Source organism: Triplophysa rosa, linkage group LG24 (assembly GCF_024868665.1).
Source record: "Triplophysa rosa linkage group LG24, Trosa_1v2, whole genome shotgun sequence".
Classification (NCBI taxonomy): domain Eukaryota; kingdom Metazoa; phylum Chordata; class Actinopteri; order Cypriniformes; family Nemacheilidae; genus Triplophysa; species Triplophysa rosa.
The window spans coordinates 1,087,451-1,107,732 of NC_079913.1; the positions used below are offsets into that span (position 1 = coordinate 1,087,451).

The 20,282-nt window shown below is 42.3% G+C and overlaps 1 protein-coding gene across 11 annotated transcripts in view; it reads right to left on the minus strand.

Annotated features, from left to right (window-relative positions):
- erc1b (ELKS/RAB6-interacting/CAST family member 1b) overlaps nucleotides 1–20,282 on the minus strand; it is a 158,860-nt gene that overhangs the window by 64,023 nt on the left and 74,555 nt on the right. For all 11 annotated transcript variants that reach the window (XM_057323925.1, XM_057323924.1, XM_057323923.1 and 8 more), the window contains one exon: nucleotides 19,177–19,337. In XM_057323925.1, coding sequence (XP_057179908.1) covers nucleotides 19,177–19,337 — 161 coding nt within the window. The remainder of the gene's footprint in view (nucleotides 1–19,176; nucleotides 19,338–20,282) is intronic.

The window sequence follows — 20,282 nt, forward strand, 5'->3', positions numbered from 1 at the left end:
GAACTTTAAGAGGCTGAGAGCAGCTGCCGGGGAGGAAAATTCTCCGGGCTGTGGACCACACAAGCAAAAGGAAGGGAGAGCGAGAGAGGGGAGGATAGAAAAGGCAAGACAGCTCAGACTCTCTCACCCCATTCCAGCTGAAAGAGATGACAAGATAGAGAAGCACATATCAGCCTTTCTCCCCTCTAGCCATCCCAACTAATCTTTTCCACATTACCCGCCTCTCTTTTCTCCTAAATCTCTCTCTCTCTGTCTCTCTCTCTCTCTCTCTCTCTCTCTCTCTCTCTCGTTCTGTGTGTGTGTGTGTCAGCAAATTGAATCTGCTGAAGAAGTTGAGCACCTATGACAGACGTCCGCATGGCGACAGCTACAGAGTGACTTGTGACGTGAGGCCAGCACTGTGGCTCACCTGTCAATCTAACCGGAAAAGTTCTCCACAGAAAAACAGGGCAAAAGAAAGAGAAGGAGAGAGATTTTTCTCGGTAATAGGAGGTAGATATAACAAGCAAGATTCAAGATACCGCGAGAGCCATTTCCTGTCTAAATATGGCTGAGCCAGCATGCTGCCATGGCTAGCCTGTCAATCACCAACACACTCGTAAGCAAATATTCGTAAAAAAAATACATTTCTAACCTTATTTTTTTGGGACGAACCCTTAGCTTATTTGTTAATGAACTTGAGTCATGAGGGCATGCTCTGGGCTTCTTCAGTTTTCTTAAAAAGCAGATAAACCAATTTTACAATTGAGGACATCACCGTTTGTAAGGTTTAGCTAACTGGGACGATTCGTCCCCTAAGTATAGCCAAGTGCTCCCCCCATAGACACATTCAGCCAGAAAAATCTTTAGACAAAATCTGAGAATCTGAGAATTATCCGCCGACTCCCTGCTCGATGCTTTTAGTGCGGAAGTGTTCCAGAACGTTCCAGGCACTGGGATTAAAAAGCTGGAATGGCAGGTATGGAGTCGAGTCAGGAAATGGGTCAGACATCCAAGCACACAATATAAATGATTGAGAGAGCAAGGAGGAGAGGGAGAAGGAAAGAATAAAGGAGCAGAAAAGGGAAGGATAGAAGAATGATAAGAGAAAGGGAGAGGCAAAAACCCCAAGTTCTAGTGTGACGTTACAGTCCCTTTCTGTCAGTGTCATGTGAGCTAAGAGATACAAAGGAATTCTTCATTTTTATTTCGGGAAATTCATACAAAATCCAGTTTTTAACAGATTCTGTCTGGGAAGGTTCATGATCGAGTGAGGGACTTAAAACAAACAGAATTCTCTTCACTGTATTTGCCGTAAATGTCTAAGAAATAAATATCTCAAGAAAGAAACCCTGTTCGCACCCTGGGATCGTTGCTTTTCAAAACTATCGCCTGTCATGCTTTCGTTCTCTTTCTTGCCCTCTAAAAGTCAATCTTTCTCTCTCCTTCCCTTTTCAAAGAATAAGATATTTAAGGAGGATAATTGCTTGGCACGGCAAACGTATAATCAAGTGAAAAGGCAGCGTTTCTTTTCCCCGTGCCTTTTTTCGTGAAATCCGTTTTGTTAAGAAGAGATTATAGCTGAAAGAAATTGGCAATACAAGAGCAATTAAAGTTAAAAAACACAGCGTGGTATTTAAATGAAGGGTTGACTGAAGCGTCCCGTGAGACTTGTTTTTTTACGGCTCAGTTTTCTCGATTTCAATCTCTGTCCTCTTTACTTGAGAATTTAAGAGCGAGAGGAGTAAAATCAGGAAGAAAGGAAGCCAGCCAGCGTTTTACAGCAGCGTCTTGGAGCGGAGAACATGCTGAGCTCTGAGTTTTCTGACATTATATGCACAATTTCACCAAAAGATCACAAAGTAGTGTAATTTTAGGGCGCAGAGAGCTGTAGCGTTCACATTATTTCTACAAAACCTAAGCATGAGAAAGAAAGCGAGAGAGAAGGAGAGAAATATGCAGAAGTCATACAGCGTTTACTCATTAAGGTAAAAACAATAAAACGCCATCAAATACAAATCAAAAGTCTGGCCTGCATCACATCCCCAACCTGATTTTCTCGCTCTCCCCCACTGTTCTGTCTACTTTTGCTGTTCATCTAAAAAGGCTAAGAAACGAGCAAAAAACCTGTGGCAATAAACATACCAGCAAGCGTCACTGTTCATCATTACTAATCGTTACCGATCGCTGTTTGCTACGTTATGATATCTTTAAAGACATGAACACTGGAATTTGACAGTAATACCTCAGAAAAAAGGCAGATCTACACATAACTACATGTGTGGAGTGACGTTAAGCCCAGACAGAGTCAAGCAGCTATTTTCAGGCTGCCCTGCTTGGCAGGCACTTTATCGCCCGTAGCGTTACGATCCGTGTTGACGACAGCACTTCATTTGAGTCTGCAACATTTTTGGGCTATTGTTCTGCCAGATCTCAGACATGCTCGAGCACATCGGCTGTTTTTCACAAACACGCACGTTACAAAAACGAAAAAATTTAAAAACACAAAGGACGCATACACACTGCATGTTTCGGGTAACAACCACATTTACGATAACCGCAATGATAACCATAGCAACGGTCTGACGTCTCACGGCTGAAAAGGAGAAACGTTGAAGGCAAAAAGCTCAACTATATTTAGAATAACTAACATTAGCATTTACATTACAACATTAAAGGAATAATTCACCCCAAAATAAACGTTTGCTCACCCTGCAGTTGTTACAACCCTGTATACATTTCTTTGTTGTGCTGAACACAAACGAAGATATTATAATGAAAGTTTTGGGTCACCAATGACTCCCATAGTAGAACAAAAGACTACTATGGGAGTCAATGGTGACCCAAAACCACTTAGTTACAAACTTTCATTAAAATATCTTCATTTGTGTTCATCACAACAAAGACATTTATAAAATTATCAATTTTTATTTTGAAGTGAACTATGCCTTTAAGAAGAGAACAGACAAGTGTGTTTAGTGTGCATGTGGCCAAAATTAGTGCATGCAACTTACTACAACTACAACTTCCATTACATTACTTACAACAAATACAATTTCTATTTCATAGATCAATATTTAAAATATAAACACGCCCCTAAAAAATTGTATCACATTTTAGCAGGGTAAGCTGTAAATTTGTAAAACTAACTAATCTAACCGAAACAAAGGCAGAGCCGTTTAGTCTCAACAACAAGATATGGACGGACTGGTGGAGTATGTTTCCTCCTTTGGTTCATTTCGCCAAAGCAGGTGAAAGCACCACGGATCTTAATGCAGGGCGACATCCACCTTTCAGCCTCTTTTCACCGAGCGCGAGTATGTGCTAAAGACGTGTGTTCGGGGAGGAGAGGGAGTTAGGGCGAAAGACTGGGAGAGAGAGGAGAGAAAAGGTGTGGATCAGTGTCAAAAAGGGCTTTAGCTGCTATCCGCACACACACCGGCCGGCAGCGCAATGGCACAATGGGGGATCTGGCCGGCGGTTTATCAGATATCATGGTGTGGAGATGAAAGGCCTGGCAAGGCGGAGGAGGTACGCGTCTCCTCTTTGTTGGACACGTGTTAACATTGTTGGGAATCAGCGAGCCGGACCGCGAACATGCCGATCATACCTCGGAGAAAAGCGGCGGAAAATGGGATCTCTAAAGGATTCATGTGCTCAGATTCACACAGCGCTCAAGCCTCGACCCGTGCGGCTTACGGCGGGTGGCGGAGAGGGAGGGGAATACGCCGGCTGTCGACTGCGGAGGGAACAAAGGCTTGGAGAGCCAAAAGAAAGCCATGGATGGAGACAATATACAGAGGAGTGACTCTTCATGAAGTATTAAGGTTATGCATATATATTACGTAAGGTTTATATAATCACTATTTAAGAATCTAACAGAGACAAAAGATGATGGGTGGAGGAGGAGGAGGGTGGTAATATGGCCATCACATGACACGGCAGGCCACCCACCTTCATCCCCCTCTGGACTAAAATAGCTTGAGCCTTTTTCCAGGCCAGACACTAATCTTCACAGGTGTTCCCACAGATGAGTCAGTGAATCAGACTGGGATAGAGGAGCAAAACCTCTTGAAACCTGCCAGCGCTTGAGAGAGAGAGATGGGAATGATGGAGAAAGCTCAAGATCAAAGCCTGTCCTTCCATACACAGAACACTGAAGAAAGAGAGGCATCAGACACAAATACAAATGTAGTCTCACTTTAAGATACATTTCTTTTTTCTGTCTTCAGCAGTTCTCTTTAATTTCAAAAGATTTACTTACAAACATCATTTTTGTGCAAAGTTAAATGTGAATTTGTATAATACAATTTCTGTTTGTCCCGCTTTCATTCACAAGTTCACAAACAAAATCTATGTTGTTCCAACAGAATGTAAGAATGGTCCAAGAAGCATCTTGTGTTCGTCAATGAAACAAACAAGAAATAATAATCTTATATAAAAGATTTAACGTGATCTAGTGCAGAATTTCATTTTTCTTCCTCGTGATGTGTCATAACTTATCATGGTTTTACATTTTTTAAAATCTTAAACATGCGTCAAAGAAAAACAATTCCAGATTTTGAATATGATCTCATACTTTATGACCTCACTGTGAATCTTAATCCTACAACCAGCAGTTAAATCAACAGCACCAGGTACAACCACAACACCCAAACTTTCCATATTTAAATAACCCAACCGTATAGACATCAAGAACTCCCACATCTATCTGGTTGAACGTGTGTTCTTCACATAAACCTGACCTCTAAGCCAAAGTAGAAGCGATCAAAAACAGGGAGCGGATGTGGAATACGGAGAGATAAATAGAGAGAGAGGAAAAAAACAGATGGATGGAGGACTCGGGATGTCTCCGTGGACTTAATGAAGTCCTTCACAAGTCAATCGTTCCTCTCGGCCCGATGGTACTGTACACAGACGCGGGGCGGGAAAAGTGGGGGCTCTTTGGCCTTGATTGCCAGACAGAGCTGCTTTGATGTGGGATGAAGGGGTGGAGGATGCCCCCCTGTGGAAGTCAACCCCACTGCCCTCCGTGTAATCACAGCCTGGGGACGAGATGGCTTTTCTATTAGAGAGGCAGACATACACGTAGTGTAGTTCAGGCTAAAGTGAACACGCACACAAACAGATATTTGTTCATGTTAACGCGCAGCGTCAAAATGGCCGCCGGCCAAAACAAACATATCCTGCGCAGATGCCACGCTTTCCGCAAACAAAGCCGCTGCGGCGGTAATTACTCATGATGAGTTTGAAGTGGGTTTAGAGATCCCCTCATTATACAAATACAAACACACTGAAATAAGAGGCCGATATAACAGTAAGGATCTTAAGCGTTCTATAAACACAGATCACGAAAGCGCTCTCTTTTTAAACACACAGCGCCATCATATGTCTGCTTGCGTTGGATACCTAGCGCAAGGGCCATCCGATGGCACGGCACCAAAGGAATGAGAGCAGATGAAAAGAAGATATAGCGAGATAAGGGAAAAGATGGCCGCTTGGTTCTCTGTGCTATTAGGGAAATTAGCTCTTAAGAAGTGCAGCTGTGAGGAGCTCCCCGGAGGCCGGCTATCAGGTGTCCTGTTAGCCGGCAGGGCAGGAGGGACTGATGCCGAGCCAACGCTGTTAGCCAAATTAGCTTCAGATCTGTTCTATGGCCTTCTGCTTTGGTCGGGGCCGGACAGCTGTGCTGTGTTTGAATATGTCGGAAAACGAGAAGCTGCTCCTCATTTTCTTGGATTGCAGAAAGAAGTGCGCTCATGTCAGATTTAGTTGTCTGTAGTCAAGAATAATAACATAGTAATTCTTCATGACGGTATGATAGCGTGGACTTTTTATATAACACTCAAAGTTATTTCTATAGCATTTTTCCACAATTTGGAATAGTTGCAAAGCAGCTACAGAAGGTTTTAGCTGCAAAGACATAAACGTTATGTGGCCCAAAAGTAACTTCCGATAGACCTCAATAACTGTTGAGTAGTGTTCATTTAATTTAACACATTAATATAGCAGAAACTAATATGAATATAAATTCAACATAAAATGAACAGTTATTTTATAACCGAACACAGCCTTAACATAAAAAGTCCTCAGTATTGCAGTTGGGAAGTATACACTTGTTGTCCCAAGACGCTCAACTGGCACAGACAGAGGATTTGATAATGATATCAGTAATTATTTAACTTCATCTGAACGGCTGAAGACGCCAATCAGAAGAGTCTTGGAGTTGACATCTTTAATGTTGTAAGCTGTGTTGTGTAGCGCTTTACGCTGTTGTGTGTACGGATGTTTCCGACTGATATTATTCATCTCCATTTCCCTCAAATCAGCACAAAGCTGCCTCCTCAGTAAAAGATGCATGCAGGCATCAAATGCAAAAGATGAACGGAGAAACCAAAAAGAACTACAAGGGGAACTGAGAAACACGAGAAAACTTCTGCAAGCATGCCAAACTGATGCGATCAATACTCTATCTAACGAAAAACACTGTACAAAAAGAATGAAAAAGTTAGTAAGGCTTGGAATAGCGAGGACAGCCTGTCTTGTATCAAAAATCTCCTCCCTTGAAAGCTGCGCCAAGTCTGTCCATGTGTACCCTAAAAAAGGACATTATTCTAAATGCCAAATCTCAACATGACAAGTCAATCCCCACTGACATGGCGTAATCGTCGCTGCCCCTCATCGGCATCCGGGACAAAGGCGGAGGTTTTGAGCCAGTGAGCTGTAAAGCAAAGGAAAAATGCTTTTGAGTAGACATGTATGGAAGCAAACCCGGATAGCAGGGGAGGTGAATTTATCCCTTTCACCTTGAGATGGCAAGCAGCAGATTTAAGAGTGCACGCTGCCTGCGCGGAGCGGGACGGAGGTACGACATAAGGGAATAAATAAATAAGCATCGGTGGAGGGCTCAGAAAGCCCTCGCGTTCCCTGCGTGGAATGCATGAGTGTAAATCTCTCATGTCCCGACTATTCCATTAGACACGTATATATCATTGTGCTGCGCTCGATGGTGTCGGGCAAACAGAGTTACTTTCAAGTTACTTGAATGAATTTTAAGACATTTACGATAAAACCATGTATATGTTTTAAGTAAACAACGAGAGTTAATGTTGATTTCTGACTTCATATATTATATTGTTATATGTTGTTTTCAGCAAGTACTACTGTACACCTGACCTGTCTTCACGTCAGACCACCCAAGTACACATGCAAAGACATGCTTTACAGTATTTAGCTAAATATACAGAAAATAGATCAAAAAGTAGAACAAACAGTTCTAGGACACCATTGACTATTATGAACTACTATGGTAGTCGATAGCGCCCCAGAACCAGGGGCGGACTGGGAAGCAAAAACGGCCCTGGAGTTCGGCGACGGGGGGGGGGGATGTTGGGTTGTAGGCTGAGTCTGATTGCGGCAGCCCTCTACCATTTTTGTCGACAGGGGGGGGGGGGGGGGGGGGTTGGTGGGGGCGGGGTGGGGCGGGGGGACCTCTACCTGTGTTGGGGCAGGGGGGGGGGGGGGGGGGGGGTTGTGGTTGCTGTGACGTATCACTGCGTTAGATGTAGACGTGTCCGTCTCACTAAAGCCTTCACGTTGCGTGAAGTCATGTTAATAACGTCCATATTTCCAGCCCGAGCATCCAAGACGGCACACTACATTAGCGGTCCACCGGAAAAAGTTCCGATACTCCAGATGACCGGGCCACCCCTGGTCGCGGTGGGAGGGCCGTACTGGATTTTGACAGAATGTTCTATTGGTCAGTCCACCCCTGCCCAGAACTGTTTGGTCACAAACATTCTTCCAAATATTTTTCTTTACGTCCAGCAGAACAACCAAGTCTATGCAGGTTTGAAACAACTTGAGGGTGAGTAAATGATTACACAATTTTCATTTTTAGGTGAACTATCCCTGGCGATCGAAACTAGATGGAAAAACAATACAATAATGCTACTGCAAACTGTCACCACAGTGCATTTCTCATCTCAGTATGAAATACAGCCGGCTTTGGTAACTCGTACGGAATTGTTTCCAAAATAACAACAGTATTGATTTCAACACCACGCAATGAAACAGTGGGACACTCGCTAGGCGGCTATCCCTTTACACAGGTAAACCTTTCTTTCGACCCGAAGCCCCATCTGTCTCTGTCTTCCCCAGTAAAGAAACCTGAGGGGCCCTGTAGAACCAAACACAAGAGACCATTAATTCATTTTCCATTTTGATACATTTCCCTTTTGATTAGGGCTACGAGTCCCGCTCGCTGAGGTTGCTGGCGACTTGTTCGATGTTGCACTTCAGTCAATGCGAGGTCGCGGCGGGCTTTCCACCGAATACAGCGCTAACGCTGCCACGGAGGGAAAATGATCCTTCGCTTACAAATCGGGGGGAAACCTATAAAAGCCACCATTGGGATCTGTTAACTCAGGCTTGCTGAGAGATTTATTTCGCTGTATTGAGATCAAGCACAATAATCGTAAATGAGGAACAAAATAAGAATGACAATGAACCCGTTTCTAGAGATGGAAACATAGTGGGACAGAAAAATAAAGAGGGAAATTTTTCGGGGACATTCAAAGGGCTCTGGTCTCTTGCATCACATGATGAAACGTCTGATATCTATTCCATTCTCCTTCCTGCGCTCGACTTAGGGTGAGCACGGGGGATGCGGCGAATTCAGCTACGCAAAAAAAAGCACAGCGACTCTCAGGACGCGAGTCAAGGTGGGTCTCAATGAACACGGCTGTCGATCTCATTAAAGAAGAATCAGGCAGTGATGGATAAACTTAAGAACAGTATGCAGTGAATCCATTCATGTTGCTCATGCCGTATGAGACAAATGTCAGTCAATTACCCACATACAAACTTCACGACATTCATCTTTTTTTATAATCATGAAGAGTTTTAAGCTTTGCATCTGTTAAAGCATTTACACGGTGATTTGAACTCAAGGGGGTTCGTGGGGATAAAAAAAGAGAAAAGAAACAGGTTCACTAGGAAACTTGAATGTCCGCTGTATTCCATCTACCAATTCTTATCCAATGTATACAGTGAAAGAAAGACACAGAGTCTCTATAACGTACGAACGCCGGTGCCAAACAAGCACTCACTCCACAGTTCATTTATCTAGTCTACAGCGGAATGACAGGATGTGTATGAACGGGAGGATAAAGCCATTGCCTCGGCAGCTAATACATTAATGCAAAGAAATGGCTGCAACCGCAGGCTAAAATTAAAATGCAAGTTCCTGATCTCCCATACGTGAGAAAAAGCGAATGTGTGGCTTAGAAATAATTCACGGGAAGCTCACGGAGGTCGTCTGGCCCCGACATGTTGTGTTTGGCTCGATGCCTCCTTCTCCCTCTTTCTCGATGCCCTGAACTTGGCTGCTCATCCCTCTTTCATCTTATCAACCACCTGCCTCCAACAAGAGCCCGTGTTCCTCCACCCGCCTCCTCTTGGCTCCCGGTCGCTCCTGTTTCCGACCGTTTAACTACGCTGTCCCAACCTGTCACCTTGAGTAACATCCCCCCTTGGACAAGAGCCCGCGGACCACCGTGCCAAAGCAAACCGCTTTAGAGAGTCGGACTCGTGACCAGAAGGTTGCCGGTTCGATCCTCAGGACCGGCGGGTAACGATTGAGGTGCCCCTGAGCAAGGCACCTGACCCCCACTTGCTCCCCGGGCGCTGCAGCGATAGCTGCCCACTGCTCCGGGTGTACGTGTGTTCACTTGCTGTGCGTGTGTTCACTACTCTCTGGATGGGTTAAATGCAGAGGTCACATTTCGGGTATGGGTCACCATATCTGACTAATAGGTCACTTTCACGTTCACTTTCACATTCACATTTAGGAGCAGGTGTGTGTGAACGGGGATTCAAGCCAGATAAATAGAGCTCACAGTATGTGCTGTGTGTCAGTGGTCGTGTGTTTGTCATCTATAAATAAAGGAGCAAAATGAGTTCTTGGACATCGACACAGCTTGCCTTGATAAAACGCCACCTATAACAAGGTTAACTATCCACTAAAAAAAAGACGGCGAGGCTGTTAACCACGTGGCAGAGCGAGCGTTTTCCTAACAAACAGCAGGGGAAGCTCAGCGCATGGCCAGAATTGTGAGCGAGCACGTTCCAGGCTGGAAATAGATTTGACTCATCAGTTCACGCTGATCGTCTGTCTCACGACATATAAAAACAAACAGATGAAAGTGTTACATAATTAAACATGGGGAGGAATTCTTCAATCGCTTAAAGTAACGGCTCAAATTTTCATTTAGTACATACAACGTCCTTAAACAGTATTTGTGCACATCTTGAAATTTATTAATATTGTCCAATACCAAAAAATTGATGAATAATAATAAAATGAAGAGACCATTTCAAAATAATTTTTCAGTTTTTCTGAATTTACTATACTTACGTGTTTAGGTAAAATGGCAATTTTTGTTTTGTTCTGTTAACTACTAACAATTGTTCTCCTAAATTTCAAATAAAACATTGTTTCTATTTGCATTTATTGCAGAAAATGAAAACTGGAGAAACAGGTGAAAATAACAGAAAAGATGCTCTGTATTTTTTCAAATACTGCAAAGAAAACAAGTTCATATTCACTTTTAAGCAATACAGCAGTAATATTTCTACATGTATTTGGGAATTTATTTTTTTATGTGATAACCTCGAGTTTTATCACATGCTGTCAGTCTTTAACATTGCTGTTGGATGACTTTATCACTCCTGAGGTTTGATTTTGTTGAAATTCAACACACACTGGACTGGAAAAGCCATAATACATCTAGAAATGCTGATCGCATAAAAAAAATTGGAATGTCTCTTAATTTTTTTATACATGCCGTTCACTTTGATATTATGTCAAATAATGCCAAAATATCCATGCATTTTTGGGCCACCATCCACGAACAAACAAGATCCACTGAACGTAAACTTGAAATAAGGTCACTAAGAATTCGTTTTATCAGTGGAGGACAGCAGTTTTATGGAGACGACAGTGATTTAAGAGAAAACTGAATTTACAGAGTATAAATTCAAACAGTGCCCGTCCTGATCCTGCGGATGAGGCGCTCGGTGTGATTTATGCACAGACAGGAGCCGCCAGCAGGAGTTTTACCTCGCCACTGATAAGACATATGGATATGCATCTCTGAGTTCTGACCTTGAGCATTCCCCCAGCCGTCTGGAGATGAGCAGAAGTGCTGGAGGATGGGGGAGTAGTGAACGTTTGCATTTAAAGAATACATCTTTTACTCTGTTTTGCCCCCCCGGCCCTCCTCCAGTCAATGATACCAGAGGCTCTGGCATAACGTCACTTTCTCCATTTAACCTGTTTTTTTTCCTGCGAAGTTGTTGTTGTGAGTTTTCCAGTTCTCCCTTTCAATTTGAGAGCGTGATTTATGGGGTTGCGCTGGAATCGCGACATGGTCGGGATGGAAAAGCCAAACGCTTAGATGAGTTAAAGTCCTTAAATGCTCCAATGTACAAGTTCACATAAACCAAAGCTAATCCATTACAGAATATCCTTCGAGAGCATGTTTACATAAAACCGCTCTGCGTGTTTCTCAGCGAAAGGCTAAAAAATAAACACCACAGCTGGAGTGACAGAGGTGTAAATTCACACCTCCAGTGCTGTCCTCGGATCTGGCGTATTGCTGAGCTCATCCTGAGAAACCCTTGAGGGGTTGAGAATCAGCAATGTCTGTTAGCAGGGATGCTGGTGATTTAGGTTCAGCCTTGGTTTTCAGTCACACAGCAGGAGTTCCCTGTAGAAAACAGCTTGATATGTTTCTGCCAAACCAGACACTGACTTCTGGCCTGTGAAGCCATCTAGTGTACTTTACAGTATGCACTTTGTCTATGAATCGACCCTAAATTCACCATGCAACTACGAATGTGCCGTCACAGAAACATATGAAGAAATGGTTTGCATAAACATAAAATAATTTTCACAAACTCTGAAAAAGTAATTCATTACTAGTTACTTATTACATATTCAATTTAAGGATACATTAAAGCATACATTTTAAAGTTAGACTTATAATTTTGATGTCATTTTCCACTATTGAATATATTACACAGTATTTAGTTCAATTACTTCAGAAGTAACTGTAATTAAATTACAGAAAAAATAAGAGTAATCCCTTACTTTAATTTTTCAAGGGAAAAGTAATTAAATTACAGTAACTGATTACTTAGTAACTGGTTACACCCAACACTGCTCCTCAACTTTGTACGTTAAGCAAAACATCAATTGGGAAAAGAATAATCCATAAAAAAAGATTTCTTTTTTCCTTTACTGACCCTCATGTCATTTCAAACATGTATGACTTTCTTCTAGAGAATGCAAAAGATATTTTGAAGAATGATGGTAACCAAACCTCATCGCTCCCCTGACTTCTATTGTATGGACACAAAGCCACAGAGACATTTTTTCAAATATCTTCTTCTGTGTTCCACAGACGAAAGAGTCATACATAGGTTAACAATAAATATTTTAGGGTAGAGATGGAATTATTGCAAAGGCGTACTTATTAATAAAAGTTACTGTTTCACAGTAACATTTGTAGTTATCCAGAACAGGGGCTAATTGAAAAAATGCTTTTTTGATTTACGTTTTGGTTTTCATCCTAGCATGTCCACAGTTTTCACTTTAAGCCAAGAACTCATCTTCCTTTCCGCGACTCACTAACAAACGCTGACAGAATTTTCGTTTTTAGGGGTGTAAAGGTCCTTTAAGATGTCACGCCTGCTGCGGTTGCCACCGAAGCGTGTCTAAAATGCTGTCGATGTTGAAATGATCATTCTTGTTCAACAAAAGAACTGTCCTATCACTGCTGGCTTAGCAACAAAAGATTGAGCATCTCTTAATGTGATGTAATGATTACAGATCCAGCAGAAGACCCCAGAGCCCAGAACACGTCAGACATTATCAGAATCGACCTCCGCCACAGCGTTATCTCTAAACACCCCTGACACTTACAGAGACGTGACGTGTGACTTTGCGATTTGGCCGGATCATGGCTCTCTGAGACCTGATCGGAGGCCCGAGGCCATTATATGGCGTTGAAAGTCTAATCGCTTGGCCTCTCACACATGTCCAGCCTCATTGGCTCCATGCTAAAATAATCCGTTCTCACATGCTCGCTAAGATCTCGGGGCCAGGGCTTCATGGCCCCTGACTGCTCTAGCCTTCTTAGAAGAGATCATGTCAGATTCTCTCTCCTTTGCCACCCAAATACCCTGGACAAATCCGCCCCGGCGGCCCCATCAAGGCGGCTGAGATCGGCTTGCCCGTGTTATCACACCCATTATAACAGCTAAATCATACCACCCACTGAACTTGGCATTTTGGGTTAACCAAAGCATCATTCACGACAAGATTGTAGCATTCAGAGATTACAAATCTACAAAGGCAAGAACATTCAGACTTTGTGATCGACATCTTAAAACAATAAAAACAGGGTAGTGGGAAATACAGTTTTTCTAAAGTATTTCGTTTGATGATGCCAATCTGCGATTTATACCACATACCAATCAAACCCAGTAAGGTGCCAGTACTTTATCCCCCCTCCCTCGTTGCGCTTTGTTCTCTCTTGGTGAACCAAACAACAATGCTTTGAGGGGTACAACAAGCTGGCATTTCAGCAGCGTGTGAATGTGGCGAGTCATTCCCCGGCCTAAACCTTTCTAAACCTCACATTGTTCATTTGAACCGACACGCTGAACTTCTGCAGGTTTGCAGTTTTTCTGAAGCGCTGGTCCCTGTAATGAGCCTGCCTGTCCGCTACGCTGCATGAGTCCAGGGTGCTAACAGGGGCAATTAGCAGCTTCACCCACCCTACCAATAGAGACTTCGTGGGCAGCCGATAGCCTCGCGGTCACCCGGTGTCAATTTAAACATCTCCAAACACACACCACACGCGCTGAAGCCTTATAATTGGACTCTCGCAGGACATGACATGCTGCAGCCGTGACACATGCGGGGAGCAGTCGGGAATTTTAAGAGTGATATTGATCAATTACTGCATGGGCAAGCAGCAGACAGCCGCGGGTTTAACAAGAACGCTATTTCACAGCTTTAGGAGATCCTATACTCAAAAAGACAGAAAGGAAAGTCTGTTTCACACATCCACGTTTTCGTTTCGCCGCCTGTATTAGTGAGATGCTGCGGTCGCACTGAAGCTTCGAGTTTTAACACCACGATCATGTCATGTTGAACTCAAGCAGAAAACACATCAATGAGAAAAAATTTAATATCATATTAATATAGTATATGATGTCAATGGAGGCCAATGTTGTTCGGTTACCAACGCTCTTTAAAATATTTTTTTGTGTGTTCTGCAGAAAAAAAGAAAGTCATACAGGTTTGGAATGATATTAAGGTGCGTAAATAATTAGAGAATTAAAAAAAATACACTATGTTTATATTTTACAACTTTCTTAGGAAGCAAAAAAAAAAACATTATCAATAATTTAATTTAAATTTCATAGACAAAATTTGTGATAATTCCCAATCCCAAAAATGTCAGTATTTTATAATAATAGGCATTATTAAAAAGAGAACATAGTTTCCCAGAAATCTTACTTTGGTTACACAGCCAATAATGCGAGTCTACCAACGCAGGATGTGTAAAACAAGCTTAGTAGGCGGTGCAGGTGGTGACTGCTCTTTTCAATCCCTAAAAGACGGACAAGTGGCTTAATGCCTCAGAGCAAACATCTGAGAGGGGCCTCTTCATCAAGATCAACCCTTCCATCATCACCCACCTCTCACCGGGCCCTCCGAAACGTCCACCGCTCCCAAACAACTGCAGAAAGAAAGTTAAACATTTGCTCAAAGGCGGACGACTGACGTCTGCCTTGCGGTTGCACTTTGCCGAGCCGAGAGCGTTAGCGAACCACCTCAAATAGACAAACGCCGGGATATCTCCACATCTCGTATCCAGCGGTACGGGGGCATATAAAGCTGCGCTACATGGAGAGGAAACGCCAGGATGAGATGGTGTGCTGGAGATCTCATTACGGCCCTCCGTCGCTCTAAATCCTCGGCTCCTTCCACCAAACAATCCCGAACGTAAGCACCGCGCAGCATAAATCACCGCTTCCTTCATAAAGCTTGGCGCCAACACAGCTTGAACCCACCTCCGTGCACTATCAAGGAACCTCATTGATGGTTGTTCAGTCCATTTGGATTTTAATTGAGTGATGACCTCATAACGGTCTTTAGTCACAGACAGTAAATGAATAAATGACCTCACAGCGGTCTTCACTCGCCGCGGTGCTTCACGGTGGCTTTTAATTGAATTAAACATGCTTAATTCACACTTAAAGGAGTAGGTCACCTACAAAATGAAAATTCTGTCATCGTTTACCCTTGTCATTTCAAACCTGTATGACTTTCTGCAGAACACAAAAGAAGATAATTTGAAAAATGTTGGTAACAAAACAGCACAGCCCCCCATTCATTTCTATTGTAACCAATGCAACTTAACAACATTCTTCAAAATATCTTCAGACAAAACACTTCGCTATATATAACTACAAAACTCAAATGGGGTACTTTTGATCCAAACACACTTTTGAATATCAGATCCTGGACATCAGACCCTGGACAATGCAAGCGTATATTTTGGAAAAAGGAAAATCTGGTGGATCTCAAATGTTAGTGTGGGTGAGAAAATCTTTCAAAAATAAGCCTAAAAAACATATAGTACAATACACAGAAGGCTATTTTTTTGCTAACCGAAGGGTAACAAAGTTGTAACTGTTGTAACTGAGCCTTGTTAGATGGACGGGATGGAGAACCAGCTCAAAGGATCGGCGTCTCCACTGAAACCGTGCGGTCGGAAGTTCGGCCTGGGAGAATAAATAAAACAAAAGCCCATGACCTCTGCGTCTGCTATTTTGCGTTTTTCTCCGAACTTTTAATGAGTGGTCAAGTTGGTTGACGGCTGCCTGGCGACGGGCCCCCGCTCTACTCTCTCCATCCCTGACAGCATTGCGCTCATGGCCAAAACAGATCGAAGACCACCCCTCTTCTGCTCTGCCCCTACACCCAGAAGCCCCTACATATCACTTTCTCTCAACAAAAATATGTTTTGCAGTGTTCCATGTCTCAGCCGACCTCTAGTTTGAACATTTGGATGTGGCATTGGAGCCCAGCTCTCCCGTCTACTTTCATCTTAAGGGGCAAGCAATAAAGTACGCAGTAGTCATTGTAACACAATAAAACAAGATCAAAACTATCATCATGTTACAGACAGCCTTTTCTTTAACTTAATAATGTCACACGTCCCAGAATCCACTGGAAGCATAGCTCAAGCGTGCAAACAGATCCGTGTCTCCAAAGGCATAGCTGACAATTAAATCACTTCGCCAATGACTGGAAAACACAAAGTCCTTGAACGGCCAATTCTGACTCATTTTTACGCAACCACAATCATTATTTGTCCAACTTATTTGATATTCTATCTAAAACAATAGTTTTGTGAGGTTAGGGTGTTTAAAAAGAGACGAAGGCCCATCGCTTGCGAAAAAATGTGAACAACACACACTAAGCCATGATTTACTAAGGTCCATTTCAAAAACCATCAATCAACGCAAATTTCATAGAAAAGTACTGCCCATAGTAAATGATTGTTATAATAACAAAACGACACAACCCTGTGGCACTCTAAGCATCCACACCAATTAAATGCATTCCGAGTGTCATGTTTAAAAATATTCCATGAAATGCATTTAAAGGAGAAAAAGCTATTCAGACCTGTACAGGATATGATAAGGTGCCCTCCCATGGGGAGAAGACAAAGTCCTGCCTCCAAACCTATCTGAGTGGTGCCACATGAATTCAACTTAGTGCCTGCTATCTGAGACTCATCCTGTTTTCTAAGTCCACACTTGTGGGAGATCACTGAATCCTACTTCAACTACTGCCTGGAGACCTTCAACCTCTTACATTCAACTAGTGCTGCTCTTATCCATATCTCCAGTCATGAAGTGCTCAAACCTCTGAGGTCTACTCGCGGACTGATAAGTGTAAAGGAAGCAGAGAATTCCAGCAGCGTGTGAGAAAGAGGCGAAGAGAGTGTTTGTGTGAAAGACAGATGCTAAAAAAACAAGAGAGAGAAGAGAACACTGTGAGAGAGGTCCAGGGATCTGCTGAAGTGCTCTGTTTGAAGGATGTTTCTCAGCAGTGCTGGAGGAGGAAAAAGGATGGTGTGAAGACGCACCCAAAAACCATTCAGCCTCCCATGAGCTCATGGCTACTCCAGACCTCTGGCCTTCATACTACTGTATATACTACTCTATGGGAAAGACAAGCATCTTGACATCCATCACTGTATGACAATCTTTGTACAAAACATATTTTTCATACATTTTAATATTGACAAAATATTGAACTCGCATACACAAAACTTTCATACTTCCATACTCAAACCATCTACAGCCCACTTACATTTCCATACTCAGAACATGTACTGTATATGCCAGTGTACTTAAATTTACATACTTCCATACTCAAACCAACATTATGCCAGTGTACTTCAACTTCCATACTCAGGCTGCGTCCAAATACCCCCACTTGCGGTCTTGGCCACTTGAAAGCGCGTGTGTCCAATGTCTTAAAAACGCCAGCAGTGCCCTTAACGCACACTAAACCCACTCTATCTTGAATAACGCTTCGAAGCGGTATTCGGGGCTAAGTGTATCCCATCATGCATCACGTTCTCATGAGACTTTTTGCCCAGCTCTCGGGAGATGTTTTGCTTTCCAGTGTAAGTTATACTACTTTTAAAGGTTAGATCTTATTTATTCTATGTTGGGCTAACATGTGTTTTTCTTTGTTTTGGGTACACTGCTTTGATACAATACAAATAAAGCACTATTAAAAATAAATCTGACTGGACTATAGTGTTATATTACATATAATTCCATAGTAAAACGTAAAGTGTTGCACATTTTATTGGTGAAAACTCCAGAGTTAGGTATTTTGAAAAACTGCTTTTTATCACATTATTTGAAACACTGTTTGCACTTGCTAAGTGTGTCCCATCGGGTTAGAAATACTACATGCCCACTTGGGATCTTTGTTTAGCAGCCTCAAACCATCTATATGCCAGTGTCCTTAAACTTCTATACCTCTACACTCAATCCATCCACAGTATATGCCAGTGTACTTAAACTCCCGTACTTACTCAAACCATCTACTGTATATGCCAGTGTACTTAAACTTAAATAATTCCATACTTAAACCATGCCTATCTATTTACATGTCCATATTCAAAACGTCTTGATGCCAGTGTACTTAAATATTTTTTATTCTCAACTTTCATTCGACAAAACATCTATATGTCAGTGTACTTAAAATTCTATACTTCCATACTTACACCATGTATATGCCAGCGTATTTACATTTTCACACTCAAACATCTACCGTAAATACCAGTTTACTTAACCTTCCATACTCAAAACATCTATATGCCAGTGTACTTCCATACTTTCCATAACTCCTTTCCGTACTCAAACTTTCTATATTCTTGTGCACTAAAACTTCCATACTTTCATGCTCGATTCATCTACAGTATATTTATTTAAGCCTCCATACTCAAATCATCTACTGTATATGCCAAGCTATCTACATGACAGTGTGCAAACCTCCTGTTTTAATAGGAGACAACAACGCATCCAAAAAAACAGCACTTAAACTTTTTCACAGGGTCTTTAAAGTGACTATATTCTACACATTACAGCATTTTTCCTTTTCCCCTGAGGTTCACTTATAATCCCCTCCCTCTCTCTTTCTGGGCCTTACAGTAGAAAAAATGGCCTATTCAATTCTAGGACTTGTATGTAAATGACATGTTATGATTAGCTAACCTCATCGCATGAGTAAATGAGCAGCAATGCCCCGCCAAGTTGTAATTGTAATTGTAGGTGGTCGCGTGCTAACAAGGCTGACATCAAAATCATGTTTTTGCAGCACAGTTTCCATAAATGGTCGGAGTGGACTGTGGAAGGAGCTTTGGGATGTGTAGGAATATGTAGAGAATGTCTACATATTACGGCACACTGCGGGGAAAATCATGTTTTCCACCATATGCCCTTTAACACGACTGAGACTGGAAGAAATGCGAGTGAGCAACAGTGTATCAGTTCAAGAAGGATGAAGGACATCTATAAATGTCTTACTTCATTTCCAACACCTCCTCCAGGTGCTTTCTGCGCTCCGCCCTCAGTGTGGTCAGGTGGGCCTCCTTCTCGGCCAGGGACTGCTGGGTGGACGACAGCCTGGCCTTCATGGACTCCAACTCCTGCTTCACCTTTTCCATGGCTGCCAACAGCTCCTCCATCTGTCCATGCAAACACACGCAAAAACCAAACATGTTTGTGTTAACGAACGATAACAAACAAAACAGAAGGACGAAAACATAATCCCATAATAACACGTCTGACAAGGTCGAAACCAAACAAATATGCTCATGAAGACACAGCAGGCCAAGAGAGACGCACAATAGAGACACGAACGGATTTGTGCACGGAAATGTACAGGAGTTTAAAAAAAACAAAGATGCCAGACAGACAGTGAGAGCAATTCACAAAAGAGTGATAAAGTCAAACATTCGAAAAGAAAGATAAAGGTTACAGAGACACAGACAGAAACGCAAACGAAGACAACATAAGAAAAGTTATGCCACAAACTGGTTTTTGGATATAAATGTAAAAATGCAATGATAGTACGTCAGTGTATTTATTTAGGGAATCATTTTTCTTGTCATTTTTAAATATGTCACCTTTATATCGTGTACAGATTAATTTCGATGAAATAATGTGACATGCTGTTGATTTCCACAAACAAAAATTTAAATGATTTTCCACAGATGATGTCAGAGCTTAGGTTGGATTTAACCCAGAGTATTTCTTTCATTGGAGGTATATCGAGTTTCTGAGAGGTTGGTAACGTCATTCATGTTGACAGAAAACTGAATGTTAAAGCGTGAGATTTGTTAGTATAGATAGAGTACCAGTCACGACTCCGTAATCAGGTTCGCCATATATCACGTCCTTAAAGTAGTTCCTCTACATTTTGTTTTTGAAAAGGTGGCCGATCTCCATTTCAAACTGTGATTTTTCTTTCTCGCTCTCCCTCCATTTCCACCCAATGTTTATAACTCAAAGCAACAGAAGCGGGCGAATGAGAGGGATAAATCAAATTGCGTGGCAGGTTTATGTATTCCATGGAAGGCAAGGTTTAGTGACTTGGCTCAAGGCGATTCTCACAGCCTCTTCGACCGCTG